The sequence below is a fragment of the Watersipora subatra genome, chromosome 9 (genome assembly GCF_963576615.1).
Source record: "Watersipora subatra chromosome 9, tzWatSuba1.1, whole genome shotgun sequence".
In the NCBI taxonomy this organism is placed as follows: domain Eukaryota; kingdom Metazoa; phylum Bryozoa; class Gymnolaemata; order Cheilostomatida; family Watersiporidae; genus Watersipora; species Watersipora subatra.
Genome location: NC_088716.1, coordinates 34,859,909 through 34,876,058, shown reverse-complemented (window position 1 = coordinate 34,876,058; position 16,150 = coordinate 34,859,909). Strand labels below are relative to the sequence as shown.

The window sequence follows — 16,150 nt, the reverse complement described above, 5'->3', positions numbered from 1 at the left end:
CTCCTATAATGTACAGTAGACACTCCTATAATGTACAGTAGACACTCCTATAATGTACAGTAGACACTCCTATAATGCACACCTCCTATAATGTACAGTAGACACTCCTATAATGTACAGTAGACACTCCTATAATGTACACCTCCTATAATGTACAGTAGACACTCCTATAATGTACAGTAGACACTCCTATAATGTACAGTAGACACTCCTATAATGTACAGTAGACACTCCTATAATGTACAGTAGACACTCCTATAATGTACAGTAGACACTCCTATAATGTACAGTAGACACTCCTATAATGTACAGTAGACACTCCTATAATGTACAGTAGACACTCCTATAATGTACAGTAGACACTCCTATAGTGTACAGTAGACACTCCTATAATGTACAGTAGACACTCCTATAGTGTACAGTAGACACTCCTATGATGTACAGTAGACACTCCTATAATGTACAGTAGACACTCCTATAGTGTACAGTAGACACTCCTATAATGTACAGTAGACACTCCTATAGTGTACAGTAGACACTCCTATAATGTACAGTAGACACTCCTATAGTGTACAGTAGACACTCCTATGATGTACAGTAGACACTCCTATAATGTACAGTAGACACCATATACCGTGAAGCGTCAGGTCGGGCGAGTTCTCAAATTTGATTTAAACATTAATCTATCTTGCTGCACTTGCGAAGGATAAAACGATGTGCGTATAGTATTGTATCTATTACTGTATATAAAGGTATACAATTTTCGCAACAATCTAGTTTGTAGTGATAGATCACATAACAAAAGATTGTCAACAAAACATAGAATAGGGTAGCTGCCCATTGCTCATAAATACAAAGGCGATCGATTGGTGCAGGTGTAATAGCGTTGGTCTACCAATCCGAATGTTACAAGCTGGAGTATCATCGAAAGTTCTCTTTTATCCTAACCTTGACCCATAGATACAAATAGGCGGCGAACAGGTAGTATTAGTTTTTTGTAAAATATTTTGTTTTTTTGCTTTCTTGTAGATGTATAATTATTTGTTATTAGTTTTAATTTGAAGAGTACACTTTGTGTTTTAAAAAAATAAGCAAATCATTATAGATTAACGTCGAATATGCGCGCTTCCCATCAACTTTGGTGTAGAATTACCGCAATCATTGTCTATAAAATCAGTGAGATTGATCATAGAAAGGAGAAAAGTTTTTGTTGTAAACTGATAATGTAGCAGTTACAGTACAGCCTGAACATTAACAAGTCAAGTTTTTCCTTTTTTTATGCCCAAAGGAGTGAGTTTGGAAAGATCTTGGAATGGGGGCAATTTACATGTATTTTACGTAATAGGAGCGCATACTGTATTTGGTTAGGTTGTTTAAATTACTTTATCTACTCTTTGAAAAGGATGCGTTTTGCTGAAATATTCTCAGGTTCATTTGAACCTTTGTAAGTCTAATTTATTCATCATCAAATTAGCGAAACCAAGAGACCATTTTTACAAACAAGAAAAGAGACAAAGGAAAGCTGATAAAAAGTATTGTTTAAAAAGCAAGGTTTGCTAAATTAAAGCTGGAAAGAATATTCTAAAGTAATTACGCTACTGACATAGGCAAACAAACAGACAGACATAGACAAACAAACAGACAGACATAGACAAACAGACAGACATAGACAGACAGACAAACAAACAGACAGACATAGACAAACAGACAGACATAGACAAACAGACAGACATAGACAAACAGACAGACATAGATAGACAATGAGACAGACATAGACAAACAAAGAGACAGACATAGAGACAGACATAGACAAACAAAGAGACAGACATAGACAAACAAACAGACAGACATAGACAAACAGACAGACATAGACAGACAAACAGACAGACATAGACAGACAAAGAGACAGGTATAGACAGAGATAGACAAACAGACAGACATAGACAGACAAAGAGACAGGTATAGACAGAGATAGACAAACAGACAGACATAGACAAACAAAGAGACAGGTATAGACAGAGATAGACAAACAGACAGACATAGACAGACAAACAGACATAGACAAACAGACAGACATACCCTAGGACACTTATGTATTCGCGGCATCTAACTTTCGCGTTTTCGCGGTGTAATCCTCTCGCGAAAATTTAATGAGCGAAACTAAACTATCATAACGAACGAGCGAAAACGCAAAGTTAAATAGCTTTGTTCATTGATATCCACAATAAAATCGTAATATTAGAAATGTAGGCAACTTTCGTCTGTGGTTAGGATAAATGGGAAATTTCTGGTAAACTCATTATAGCTAATACACCAACTGAGCAGCATGGCAAAGCAATATCAGTTTAGTCACCGAATTTGTAACTGATGAGGATGAAAGTCTGGTAGGTGAAGTCGTAAAATTGAAGAATAATTATTGTAGTGATGAATTTTATTACCATCCAAAAACAATATCAACCCTCATCAGGTCCAACCACATTATCTCTTTCACTGCCAATCATGTACAAATTCGTTACCGGCCTAGTGTCAGCCATTTTACCGAAATTGCCGATATTGCTTCATGACATGTATACAGTACTTTTCAAGTTCTACTTTAATTATCTGTATAATCACGAAAATCTAAACTGGCTGTTATGTCATCAACAACTAATTACCTGTTTTATGACTCGCGCGCGGGGTAGTTAATGAACTCACAGAAAAATGTTCGTTTTTAGATTAGAAATTCTCAAACAAAAGTTTAAAAATTGCTTCGTTGTTTTAGGCTGATTTTATAGAGAAATCTTTGGACAACACAGTCAATTTCATAAAACACTTAAAGACCGTGGGTTATGGGGTCAACAAATAATAAAATCAGGTTACCAGACAATTGCTGAGAAAGTCAGAAAATGCGTTTATGTCAGTGGCCCCTAGAAAACGCATAAATGCGTTTATGGCAGTGTAAGGGTTAAACAGTTTTGGTTGTGAAGTTGGTTGTTACCTATCTATTTTCTTCTTCTTGGGATTCGAGTGTGAAAGTCACGGCGGGAGGGACCTAGACATCATTGATAGTCTAAGAAACAAATGGCAGCAAGTGATCAAATTGAATTGTCGATCTCACCCACACATTTCAACCTGTGGCTTACAAATACGAACTATTCCCAAATTGAATATTTTTCTTATTAGTGAACTGGACCTGAGGAATGTAATGTTTTTTCCACTGCATTTATTTTCACACCACTATATTTTCGCACTCATCAGAGCCGCGAAATTAAGTTGCAGCGAAATTTTACTCTGTGTGCTACTCACGAAACTAAATACTAGCGAAATATAAGTGTCCTAGGGTAGACAAACAAAGAGACAGACATAGACAAACAGACAGACATAGACAAACAAACAGACATAGACAAACAGGCATACATAGACAAACAAACAAAGAGATGGACATAGACAAACAAAGAGACAGACATAGACAAACAGACAGACATAGACAAACAGACAGACATAGACAAACAAAGAGACAGACATAGACAAACAAAGAGACAGACATAGACAAACAAACAGACAGACATAGACAAACAGACAGACATAGACAAACAAAGAGACAGACATAGACAAACAAAGAGACAGACATAGACAAACAAACAGACAGACATAGACAAACAAAGAGACAGACATAGACAAACAAAAAGACAGACATAGACAAACAAACAGACAGACATAGACAAACAAAGAGACACACATAGACAAACAAACAGACAGACATAGACAAACAAACAGACAGACATAGACAAACAGACAGACATAGACAGGGTAGCCACGGTTGCAAGCAGTTTATGGTAAGAATCTGCACTAGTTTTCCGTACTTTGAGTTTGCATAAGACCAATATGTGTTCTTCAACTCTTTGTGTCACCTTCGGTCTGAGTTCGTATTTTTGTCTTTAGTTGAGAAGACTGAATGACAAATACACTCAAATAGAAATGACGCTTGATGTGCGGTCGAAAGAGTTGGCTGCGAGTGAATCACTTGTTGCAAAGCTTCACGCTGACTTGCAAGACAGGTCACGACAAGTTTTGGATCTGGAGAGGCGATTAGATGGGCTTGAGGAGAAGTCAGGCGAGCTCATGCGCTGTCTCACCACCAGAGCAGACGAGATTGATGTCAAAAAGTTAGTCCTTTCATCTCGTTGTTTAGATGCACTCATGATTGCCTTTACTAAGAATGGGCCTTGTTCCTAGACAGTATTTCTTGTGAAAGCATCAGTGAATGTTGTTTCGGTGGGTGTCAAGTTACAACGATCAACTTTGTTACAAGTAAGATGCAGTATTATTAGATTGCATATTGGGGGAGTCGTCAGAGCATACTTGTCTTTCAATTAATGATTTATATTGAATGTCACTCGCTAGTACTGGATGGAATGATAAACTTACAAATTGTTTGTTACGCTGGTATATATGGTATTATATGGTGATGCTTACTTACAATTTTGCATATCATAATTGCTGATCCTATTTACTTATATCTTGAGATTCAGAACAAAGACAAATATGTTACACATGACATACTTTATGATGTTTAACTATTCTATAAAACAAATTAAAAACTAAAAGGGAGTATCACCAAATATAAATCTCTGTTGATAAACCCCAACTTGTCATTCACTAGTGTTACACGCTACGAATTTTTGAGCTTCGAAGTTGTGGTTTCAATCGTAGGAATGAGGAGGATGAGTTTACATGATACGCAGGAGTGGTCGCACCACTCTCTATTATTCGTAGCTGATGAGTTTACCTGCTACGAAAAAATTGTCATACAACTCCGCGTTTTCTATATTAGTCTGTTACGCTTTTATCAACAACGGGGCGCATAATTTATATCGCGGCTGGCACTACTAAAATGCCTCTAAGGTCAAACGTCAATGTTAAAGCGTGTAAGAAATTTTTCTTTAAATTTCCATGGTGATATTTTTTATTTTGAAGATAATATTTTTAAAACATGTGCATTAAAAACGGAGATGCTGTAAGGACATCACTAATGAAAACGATGAAAACCCAACCTCCGATTGCAAAGATAGGCGAAATAATACAAATATCGATGTTTACATGGTATGCAGTACTCCGTTGTTGCTACGATGTTTTCAAAAATACCCTCCTTGAAATGGAGGTTTGAATCGCTTCGAAGATTTAACGATTCGACGTTTAGAACCATTTACATGCTGCGAAGATGAAAAATCTAACAAAACTTCGTAGCATGTAACACTAGTGATTGTGAGTGTGTAGTAGGTTGCGTGTATGTGAGTCTATATAAACACTGCACTTTCACATGTTTTGGCCAACCTTTATTTCTGTCCAAACTTCACACACACATGCTCCATGCCTTTCGTCAGGTGGCCAACATATCTGGTTGCTGAACTCTGCCCGGTTTTTGAAAACCTGCCTCTTAAACACTCATCTAATTAGAAAATGAAGGACAATTTGAAGGTCAATTTGAAGGACAATTGAAGCCCTCGAAGAACGCTTTCACTAAATTTTATCGTGAAAGTGTAGTAATTTGCGTTGAAAATCCATGAAAAACCCGTGCTGCAGGCTATCTGTTTGAACACGTGCTGCAGGCTATCTGTTTGAACACGTGCTGCAGGCTATCTGTTTGAACACATAGTGCAGGCTATCTGGTTGAACACGTGCTGCAGGCTATCTGTTTGGACACGCGCTGCAGGCTATCTGGTTGAACACATACTGCAGGCTATCTGGTTGAACACGTGCTGCAGGCTATCTGGTTGAACACGTACTGCAGGCTATCTGGTTGAACACGTGCTGCAGGCTATCTGATTGAACACATGCTGCAGGCTATCTGGTTAAACACGTACTGCAGGCTATCTGGTTGAACATGTGCTGCAGGCTATCTGTTTGGACACGCGCTGCAGGCTATCTGGTTGAACACATACTGCAGGCTATCTGGTTGAACACGTGCTGCAGGCTATCTGATTGAACACATGCTGCAGGCTATCTGGTTAAACACGTACTGCAGGCTATCTGGTTGAACACATGCTGCAGGCTATCTGGTTGGACACGTGTTGCAGGCTATTTGATTGAAAACAAAAGGAATCCCGTGCAACACCGAGCTTACTGCTAGTATAATAGACAAACCTTATATTTTTATATATCTTACTAGGTAGAAGGTTGGGTCGGGGATGGGTTTATCATCACATCACTAAAGAACTAAGCCATTGCTTTGACTGTAGTGACCTCATTAGACGCTGTGAGGATCAGGTGGAAAGAATGAAGTTTGAACTGACTGAATCTAAAGTTGAAAAGGAGACGATTCAAGAAAAATACACTCAGACTAGAGAGCAACTGCAGGTAAAACAATCAGACTAGAGTAGGTAAAGCACTCAGACTAAAGCAGGTAAAGCAATCAGACTAAAGCAGGTAAAGCAATCAGACTAGATCAGGTAAAGCAATCAGACTAGAGTAGGTAAAGCACTCAGACTAGAGCAGGTAAAGCAATCAGACTTGAGCAGATGAAGCAGTCAGACTAGAGTAGGTAAAGCAATCAGACTAGAGTAGGTAAAGCACTCAGACTAGAGTAGGTAAAGCACTGAGACTAGAGTAGCTAAAGCACTCAGACTAGAGCAGTTGAAGCCTCAGACTAGAGCAGTTGAAGCACTCAGACTAGAGCAGGTGAAGCACTCAGACTAGAGCAGGTGAAGCCCTAAGACTAGAGCAGGTAAAACAATCAGGCAATACACTCGTAAGCAAAATATGGGATAAATATAATGTTCACTAGTTATTGGTCTATCCACAAGAGGTAAGGGGTGTTGTTAACTGGATCAACTTGTCAGCTTCTTTTCTTTCTAAAACTAAAGCCATACCAACTAGTGTCATGGATCTGTAATTAGCCCTTAACATGGTAATCAGTAGCATATTTCTGTAGGTAACTAACAACGTGTATCTTTTGTAACTCTCAAGTACCTACAACAATCTGGATTTGTCATTGGTGTCAGGTTTAATAGGGTAGATTATGCTGATCACATTGGTGTCAGGTTTAATAGGGTAGATTATGCTGATCATTGTAACTTGAGCAAAGCAAGGAACGGTCTCTTGGGTTACAATATATTGAACAACTGGGCCCCAACTCCGTACATCCTCCCATTGTTTACCTGTTTCACCCTCATTTACCTTCGTACTTGGAACAAGCATGCTTACTTTTAAAGATGGACGTATGTATGCAAACTGAACAATAACATGTATTCTGTGCATTGTCATATCTATTTAGTCGTTATTCTTGCTGTAGCCTTTACATTTTTTCCAAGGGATTGATTAGGCCTACAAGATAGCGGAAGATTCCATCTATTGTTTAATTGTTTCATCATCATGATGAAGTTTTCCTGAATTGGTGTAGATATATTTTCTATTTGTTAGCAATACCTGGAAACAGTGTATAGACTGGAACAGAGGCTAATAGAATGCGAGAATAGTCAAGATGGGAAATCCATTGGCTTAGAGGATGCCAGAAAGGAATTGCAGATGCTACAAGCTGAGCATAAGAAAGAAATTGCGAGGTTTGAGCAGTGAATATGAGTATGTGTGCTGATCAGCTGACTAGCTCACAGCTCTACCAAGGCTGTCTTCTATTTTATACATGAAACTAGAAGAAAGAAACATGTCTGCCATGACATTGACAAACACACTTTGATAAGTAAAGACAGTAGAATTTGTAACTCCATTCCTTAGTTTGCTGATAGTGTTCTAAGCTTAATATAACACTAATAATTTAAAGTCTATGATAGTGTTAACTTAGGTGCTGCATGTGCATGGCAAAGTGTTCTTAATAACCAAACCTGTGAAGAAGGAATATTTGTTCAAGTGACAAGACAGCGAGTGGACTTGCTATTGAGCCGTTTCTGGTCTAATGCATTTTTTTTAATCATCTCTATAGTGTTTATTCAAATTACAGCTATTTTATGACTTGAAGCCTTTGTTACACGGAATACAATAGATATATCTAGCACAGAGTAATATTTATTACAATAAAAAAATAGAATATTCTATTATCCTGTACGTGTGAATGACTTAAGAATCCCTGTCACAGTTTACTAATCTCAAAATATGTGATGTCGATGTATTGCATGTCACAACCTCTTCGTGTATATTATTTGTAATATGTATATCATATTAAACTTATTATTGTTCATTTTATGAAATGCCGGTACTGTACTTCTTTTTGGGCTATTATTTGGTTGCCACAGTGATTTATAGTTCCTTCAATGTTTAATGAATTCATGCGTGTAGGTTAGAAGAAGCGCAGAGTGACTTTACAGCCAGCAAAGAGAACATGGAGTGGAGTTATCAGTCCAAGTTGCTGGAGATGGAAACCAAGGAGAAACAACTATCTAAACAACTTCAGCTTGCCAATGATCAGAATGATCACCTTAGAAATGAGCTACGTCGAAGGCTGGAGCTGGTTAGGAATGCCAATGAAGCAGTAGTTATAAAGGTAGATAAAGGTTATATTCATTGTTGAATAGTGCTAGGCTCTAGATACTGATTATAAACAGCATAATTATTGTAATAATTGGCTGATAAAATGTGACCATAAAAGGAGTTGTTAACTCATAGCCTTTATCCAATAGCATGAGTAAACAACTCCTTTGAACTGTGTACCCGTTTCAAGATTCACAGCTACTAGTGGGTTTCATGACCAGTATTTGAATAGTGCGAATAATGAATGTATCTGGTGATAGCATAGAAAATTTGCACAATTAAGTGTTGGATTAGGTTTCAATTAAAAAAGTAATAGTTTTACTTTTAAATTATCGTTACTGCTGTCTCCGTTCGTAAGCCTTCATAGACAACAAATGAGACACAATATATATTTAATTTGTTGAAATGAGTGGTTTTGATTGGACTGATTGCAATGTCCATTGTAACTCCTACTTGAAATCAACTACATTTGAGACTTGCTGAAGAGGCCTCACAGATTCATCATTAATAAAAGGTGACTTTTGAATCAATATTAAATTATCAAAATGATAAGGTGCAGTTTGGGTGTCAGAGCCTTCTTTGTGGTCTAATCATAGATGATTCAAAGTGTCAATTTTCACACAATCATATAATTCTCAGCCGTAGTTACAGCATTTTATGATTGCGCTCCAGTCACAGGAATCCATATAGTTGCATACTAATGAGATGACTAAAATGTTGATTTTTATGAGACTCGAACCCGTGACATTCAGCTGATCAGATTCATACTTTAATCAACGGGGAATCAGATGTTATAATGCTATAGTTTAGGAGTTGTTGCACCAATATTTGTTCTCTGTGCTGGGCGGCAGAAAAAGCTAATAGACAGACATAGATTTCTGAATCCTTTGCTATAAATAGATTTATTCGAGTCATTCCTTAGATTGTGACCAAATGCAATGACATCTCAAGTTGGAAGTTGAGGCATGTTTATGTTAGCATTTGATACTTCTGTTAAGGTCAATGCATATATTTTATGCTTTTCTTTATTTGACCTGAGCATTGTTGGTAAATTGCAGGAGGCAGAGATAGCGAGACTAGAAGCTAAAGTTTCTGGTATAGAGAGGAAATGGATTGTGACAAAAATTTCTCAGTATCCCACCGAAGGAGATCATGCAGACTACGCTCATGAGTTGCCAGAATCTGATAAGATGGGTAGTCCCTCCGTCGAGTCGGAATTGCCTGCCCTACTGGTAATAGAGTTCAGTCAAGTTTGGTGTTCAATGAACTGAATTTTCACAAATTTATAATTTTCTCTATTTCTCTTGTACTTTTTCACCTTAATTCTATGAAATTGTAAATAGACTACTACGGGCTGTGAATTTTTTCAACAGCTTGTTAAAAGCTGTTTTCACGATTCGTACAAAAGAAATTATACTGGTCGCTAGCCAAAGCAGCATCTAACCTGAAATTTACTTTTCTTCACTCTTATATCTACATATTCAGTCATCTGCAGCTGCCACACAATTTTACGAAGTTTGCGAGTAGAACTTTGCCCTCGACAATACAAGCACAGCGGCTGTTTAGTTATTTTATCCAAGTATCTGCAGTTACATGTAGTACCTGTTGTTACATGTAGTATTTGCAGTTACATTTAGTATCTGCAGTTACATGTAGTATCTGCAGTTACATGTAGTATCTGCAGTTGCATGTAGTATCTGCAGTTACATATAGTATCTGCAGTTACATGTAGTATCTGCAGTTGCATGTAGTATCTGCAGTTACATATAGTATCTGCAGTTACATGTAGTATCTGCAGTTACATGTAGTAGCTGCTGTTACATCTAGTATCTGCAGTTACATGTAGTATCTTCAGTTACATGTAGTATCTGCAGTTACATGTAGTATCTGCAGTTACATATAGTATCTGCAGTTACATATAGTGTCTGCAGTTACATGTAGTAACTGCAGTTACATGTAGTATCTGCTGTTACATCTAGTATCTGCAGTTACATGTAGTATCTGCTGTTACATCTAGTATCTGCAGTTACATGTAGTATCTTCAGTTACATGTAGTATCTGCAGTTACATGTAGTATCTGCAGTTACATATAGTATCTGCAGTTACATATAGTGTCTGCAGTTACATGTAGTAACTGCAGTTACATGTAGTATTTGCAGTTACATGTAGTACCTGCAGTTACATGTAGTATCTGCAGTTACATGTAGTACCTGCAGTTACATGTAGTATCTTCAGTTACATGTAGTATCTGCAGTTACATGTAGTATCTGCTGTTACATGTAGTATCTGCAGTTACATCTAGTATCTGCAGTTACATGTAGTACCTGCAGTTACATGTAGTATCTGCTGTTACATGTAGTATCTGCAGTTACATCTAGTATCTGCAGTTACATGTAGTATCTGCAGTTACATGTAGTATCAGAACTCAAATATCTACTTTGAGTCAGTACAGTTGGTATAAGGCTTAACCCTTTCACTGCCATCCATCTACAAATTTTGCTATCGGCCAACTGCCAGGTATTTTACTGAAAATTGCCAATATTGCTTCATGATATGTAGACAATATTTTTTCAATTTCAAACTCTATCTAGAACATTTTTGCTATACATTTTATTTTTCCAACATGTCAACACACACTGACTGCTATGCAAAAGATTTAATGTATTTATACTTTGTGCATTGATAAAGCGATATGAAGCTACGATCGCTACGAAGCTAAAATGATCTTCTACAATGTTCCTTATTTTTACAAAACTATTACTTTCACCACCATCAGTCAGTGCTGCTATTTTCCGTATTTGTGTAATCATAAAAAATTAAATCTGAAACGGCTATAATGTCATCCACATAAGTAATTGTTTGTTTCCTAACTCAGGCGGTACTTACAAAACTTACACAGAAAATTGTTCGTTTTCAAATTTGAAGTCTCTAAACATAAATTTAAAATTGATTCGCTATATTATACTAGTTTTATAGAGAAGTCTTTGGACAACACTGTCAATACCATGAAAGTCTTGGAGATCGTTCGTTATGTTATCAACGAATAATAAAATTATATTACTATGCAATTGCTAGGAAAGTCGCAAAAATGCGTCTACGGCAGTCGACCACAAAAAACGCATAAATTTGTCTGCGCCAGTGACAGAGTTAATAGACGCAAGCAAGCTAAACTATCAAAATAAATCTCTGCTCAACACCTCTTTTTATGCAAATATTCTTGCAGAGAGGCGCGGGCAGGTGTTACAGTCCGATCGCAGTAAAAGATGATGAATTGTTGGCGAGACGAGAAAAGGCATCTCGAGTATTGTTTCCTACGCTTGGTACTGCAACAGAAAGTGGCAATACGATGCTGGCTGAGGAAACTGAGTCAACATCTCTTCTCAGGTTAGTTTACAGACTGAATCTGAGGCTAAAACAGCTCCTTTCTGCTTGTAGCAGTAACTATGCAAATGGTATTTCAGTGTGTTTACTGCTTTACAGAAGTTGGTGTAATAGATGTAAGTGCCAAACCTATCCAAGTTCTAGCAGTCAGTAAAAGGAGTGCCACCTTTCTGTAATTAGGTCATTAAGTAAGTCAAGTAATGTAAGTCATTCTATTGAGACATGTTGACTTGCAAGACTTGAAATTGTTTCTTATTGGGGTTGTTTTTGGTCAGATGATCGTACAAAGCATTGGTAAGGCGGTTAGACATCCAGATAACAAGGCAGAACTCGCGTGTTCAAGGCTTCACATTGTTTGTAGCGTGTCATTAATTAGCGTCTAAACTTTCTCAAGTACACTTTTTAAATTTGTAAATTCTTTTTTGTTGAACTGAGATTTCTTTTTACAACTTTTGCCACATTGTCCAGCATTTTTTGAGTCGAAGGTCTTGTATCTCATGCACATGGGATTTGGCTCCACTCGACTAGTATGAGGCCTAAGCTAGTTTTATCAATAATATACAGCCCCCCCAAGGATAGGCGACGGCTATCATATGGGTGGGCTTTAATGATCGTGCTCTGTTAGGATTGTGCTAGCCTGGGTTTTAGAGCTAACACAATTCTCGCGGAGTGGTCGCGTTGCCTTGTTAGGTTTTGGAAAACAGGACTCGCTGTTATCGTGTCATTAGCTCATCCAGTCAGTTGGCCCCCGCGGTTCACAATAGCAAACCTTGAATTTCTACAATGTAGGAGTAACACCTAACTAAAAAAAATAGATCCATGGAAAATAAAACATTTCAAATTATTTACTTTTACTAATTTTGAAATTGGTAGGTGTTGTAGTATATGCTAGCCATGAAGTTAAATATAAGTTTGCCAAATCACCCGAACAATGGCCTTTTTTCTCTAGTTTTTGATTAATATTTTGCAACCCCTAATATGAAATGACAAAGTCTTTCATTGTTTTACCTGGCCAATAAGATAGGACAGCAGACAAAGCTGTGAAGTGTAGTTTTCATAATCTAAATATAAAACCGAGTTTGGGCTATTTTAAGATTGCGACTATTAATATCGCGAATAAGGGGCTTTACTCAGAATATTTGTTTGTTCGGGTGCCGTGTTCAGGTTCATCCCAACAGAGCTCGATCATTAAGCCCCGCCCACATGATGCCCGTCGCCTATCCTTGTGGGGGCTGTATATCATTGGTTTTATCTTACAAGTTCAGCTCAAAATTTGCTCAGGTGACGGCCAAAGCAACAATTCTGTTGTCTTTTGGAATTTTCTTTTTTATTCAAACCAGCACTTAAATTTGAGTTACGTATCTGTTAGGTGCAGCTGTCATAACATAGACAGTCGCAAAGCAGTTCTGGTTGGCGTAGCCAGGTGTAAGACGTAACTACGGAGAAGAGCCATAAACCAGGCTCATTGAACAAGGGGACACTGCTGTGTATTAAAAAGCGGTTATGTTGCATGTATATTTCTTTTGGCAGGGAAACGGATGAGATGCTAGATGACAGTGATGAAGTTGTTAGCCATGACGATACACTAGCCAAGGAGCGGGAAGAACTTTTTAACAGATTAGATGAGCTAAACAGTGAGCCAATAGAAACTGTGCAGACTAGAGCTTCCTCGCAGGCTACAGGTAGAAGATTAATACTGAGCTCACAGGCTACAGGTATAATATTAGTACTGAGCTCACAGGCTACAGGTAGAATATTAGTACTGAGCGCACAGGCTACAGGTAGAATATTAATACTGAGCTGACAGGCTACAAGTACAATATTAATACTGAGCTCACAGGCTACAGGTATAATATTAATACTGAGCTCACAGGCTGCAAGTATAATATTAATACTGAGCTCACAGGCTACAGGTATAATATTAATACTGCGCTCACAGGCTACAAGTATAATATTAATACTGAGCTCACAGGCTACAGGTATAATAATAATACTGAGCTCACAGGCTACAAGTACAATATTAATACTGAGCTCACAGGCTACAGGTATAATATTAGTACTGAGCTTACAGGCTACAGGTATAATATTAATACTGAGCTCACAGGCTACAGGTATGATATTAATACTGAGCTCACAGGCTACAAGTATAATATTAATACCGAGCTCACAGGCTACAGGTATAATATTAATACCGAGCTCACAGGCTACAGGTATAATATTAATACTGAGCTCACAGGCTACAAGTAGAATATTAATACTGAGCTCACACGCTATAGGTATAATATTAATACTGAGCTCACTCTAAACAGCCATACTCAAACTAATGAGTTTATTTGGCTAAAGACTCGAACTGCTCCTGGAGCGGTTCGAGTCTTTCTAGCAACCAGTATCTTACCTCTTTGTAACCTGTTTAACAAATATATTTATTTCTTTGGTTTCATCTCTGAACAAATTGATGGTTGGAATCATAGGTTAGCTTTTGGTTATGTCAACAGTATTTCTTTGTGCTGATACAACACTCGTGTCCATAGAACCAATGGTGACGCAAATAATAATGGTTCAGTTTATGTACTAACCCCTCGATCTAACGAAAACTTTCTATTCAATCTTATGAATTGTTAGCATAGGTTCGAGTTCATTACATGCACAAAATAGTTATACATCAGAACATCTACTCACGAAAGGCTCTGCATACGAAATTTCGAAGCTCTTGAATGTCTTTTTTGTAAAAATTACGTTTCGATATAAGAAAGATGCTTTTAGATACGAGAGGCTTCATTGTTTTGCTCTTTCGAGTTTTGGTCCGTTTGTTTAAAAAGCAAAGCAAAAATGGAAAACTATAAATAAAAGATGGAAAAGAAAATTTTTATTTTACTGTGCCTGTGTCTCTATTTCGATTATTTTTTTCTCCGTTGTCCACCGTTTGGCACTGCTCTTACTTTCAAAAAATTGTGAGTTATTATATCACATAAAGAGTAGGACAACTCGAGTTTCTAATAATTCAAGTCTTTTATTTTCTGTATGACAGCATAGTTTTTCTGTTTGTGATGTGAATAAATCTTTCTACTTACGTTGTTGAAACATTCTGCTCAAAAACCAAGACAACAATACAATACCCACCTCATCTGTACAACACCCACCTCATCTGTACAACACCCACCTCATCTGTACAACACCCACATCATCTATACAACACCCACCTCATCTATACAACACCCACCTCATCTATACAACACCCACCTCATCTATACAACACCCACCTCATCTATACAACACCCACCTCATCTATACAACACCCACCTCATCTATACAACCCCCACCTCATCTATACAACCCCCACCTCATCTATACAACACCCACCTCATCTATACAACACCCACCTCATCTATACAACACCCACCTCATCTATACAACCCCCACCTCATCTATACAACACCCACCTCATCTATACAACACCCACCTCATCTGTACAACACCCACCTCATCTGTACAACACCCACCTCATCTGTACAACACCCACCTCATCTGTACAACACCCACATCATCTATACAACACCCACCTCATCTATACAACACCCACCTTATCTATACAACACCCACCTCATCTATACAACACCCACCTCATCTATACAACACCCACCTCATCTATACAACCCCCACCTCATCTATACAACACCCACCTCATCTGACCGCTGTCCTCCCACTCACCTCTTAGCCTCGTCTAGGCGGCCTACGACGATAGTAAACGAACAAACATGCCATTCATAGTTTCATGCGTTATTTCTCGGTTCTTCTTTCCATGTATACTGTTTCAATTTATTATGCAGCAATATAATTCTAACATGTATTTATTATTTATTACAGGCTTGAACCATTAATTACAATTCATGCAAATACCATGTCAAAATTTTGTGTGGGCTTGGAATGGATTAGGGCATTTATGTAGTAAAATCCAATCCTATTCTTTAAAAAATTTATGTTTGTGGAAAGGCTGCCGGAACGAACTAATTTTATAGGAAGAGAGCGGTTCTACTGTATTACTTAGTGGATGTTAATTTTAAAGGTTGTAGTTTAGAATGTTATCTATTTTAGAGGGAAAGGATGAGAAGCTGGGAAGCATTGATGATCAGGAATCTGCATCAGAAAGCTTAAGTATGACTATAGCAGCTCTCTAGGCCTCTCCTTTTTCAATAAGTTACCTTCAAAGATAGGTTAACATATGTTTATCTAGTTGACCTTGTTAGCCTATTAAAAATGTAGCAAAAGCTATTGTAAAGCTTGTAGTTTAACACTTGCAACTGCTTTGAAC

General features: G+C 37.6%; 1 protein-coding gene across 3 annotated transcripts in view; it reads left to right on the top strand.

The window, feature by feature from the left end:
* LOC137404694 (coiled-coil domain-containing protein 18-like) overlaps positions 1–16,150 on the top strand; it is a 69,270-nt gene that overhangs the window by 52,732 nt on the left and 388 nt on the right. For 2 of the 3 annotated variants that reach the window (XM_068090924.1, XM_068090923.1), the window contains exons 23-30: positions 3,922–4,145; positions 6,219–6,336; positions 7,399–7,538; positions 8,269–8,473; positions 9,519–9,692; positions 11,684–11,844; positions 13,372–13,556; positions 15,934–15,993. In XM_068090924.1, the coding sequence (XP_067947025.1) occupies positions 3,922–4,145; positions 6,219–6,336; positions 7,399–7,538; positions 8,269–8,473; positions 9,519–9,692; positions 11,684–11,844; positions 13,372–13,556; positions 15,934–15,993 (1,267 nt within the window). The remainder of the gene's footprint in view (positions 1–3,921; positions 4,146–6,218; positions 6,337–7,398; positions 7,539–8,268; positions 8,474–9,518; positions 9,693–11,683; positions 11,845–13,371; positions 13,557–15,933; positions 15,994–16,150) is intronic. The other variant, XM_068090925.1, reaches the window with a different exon arrangement.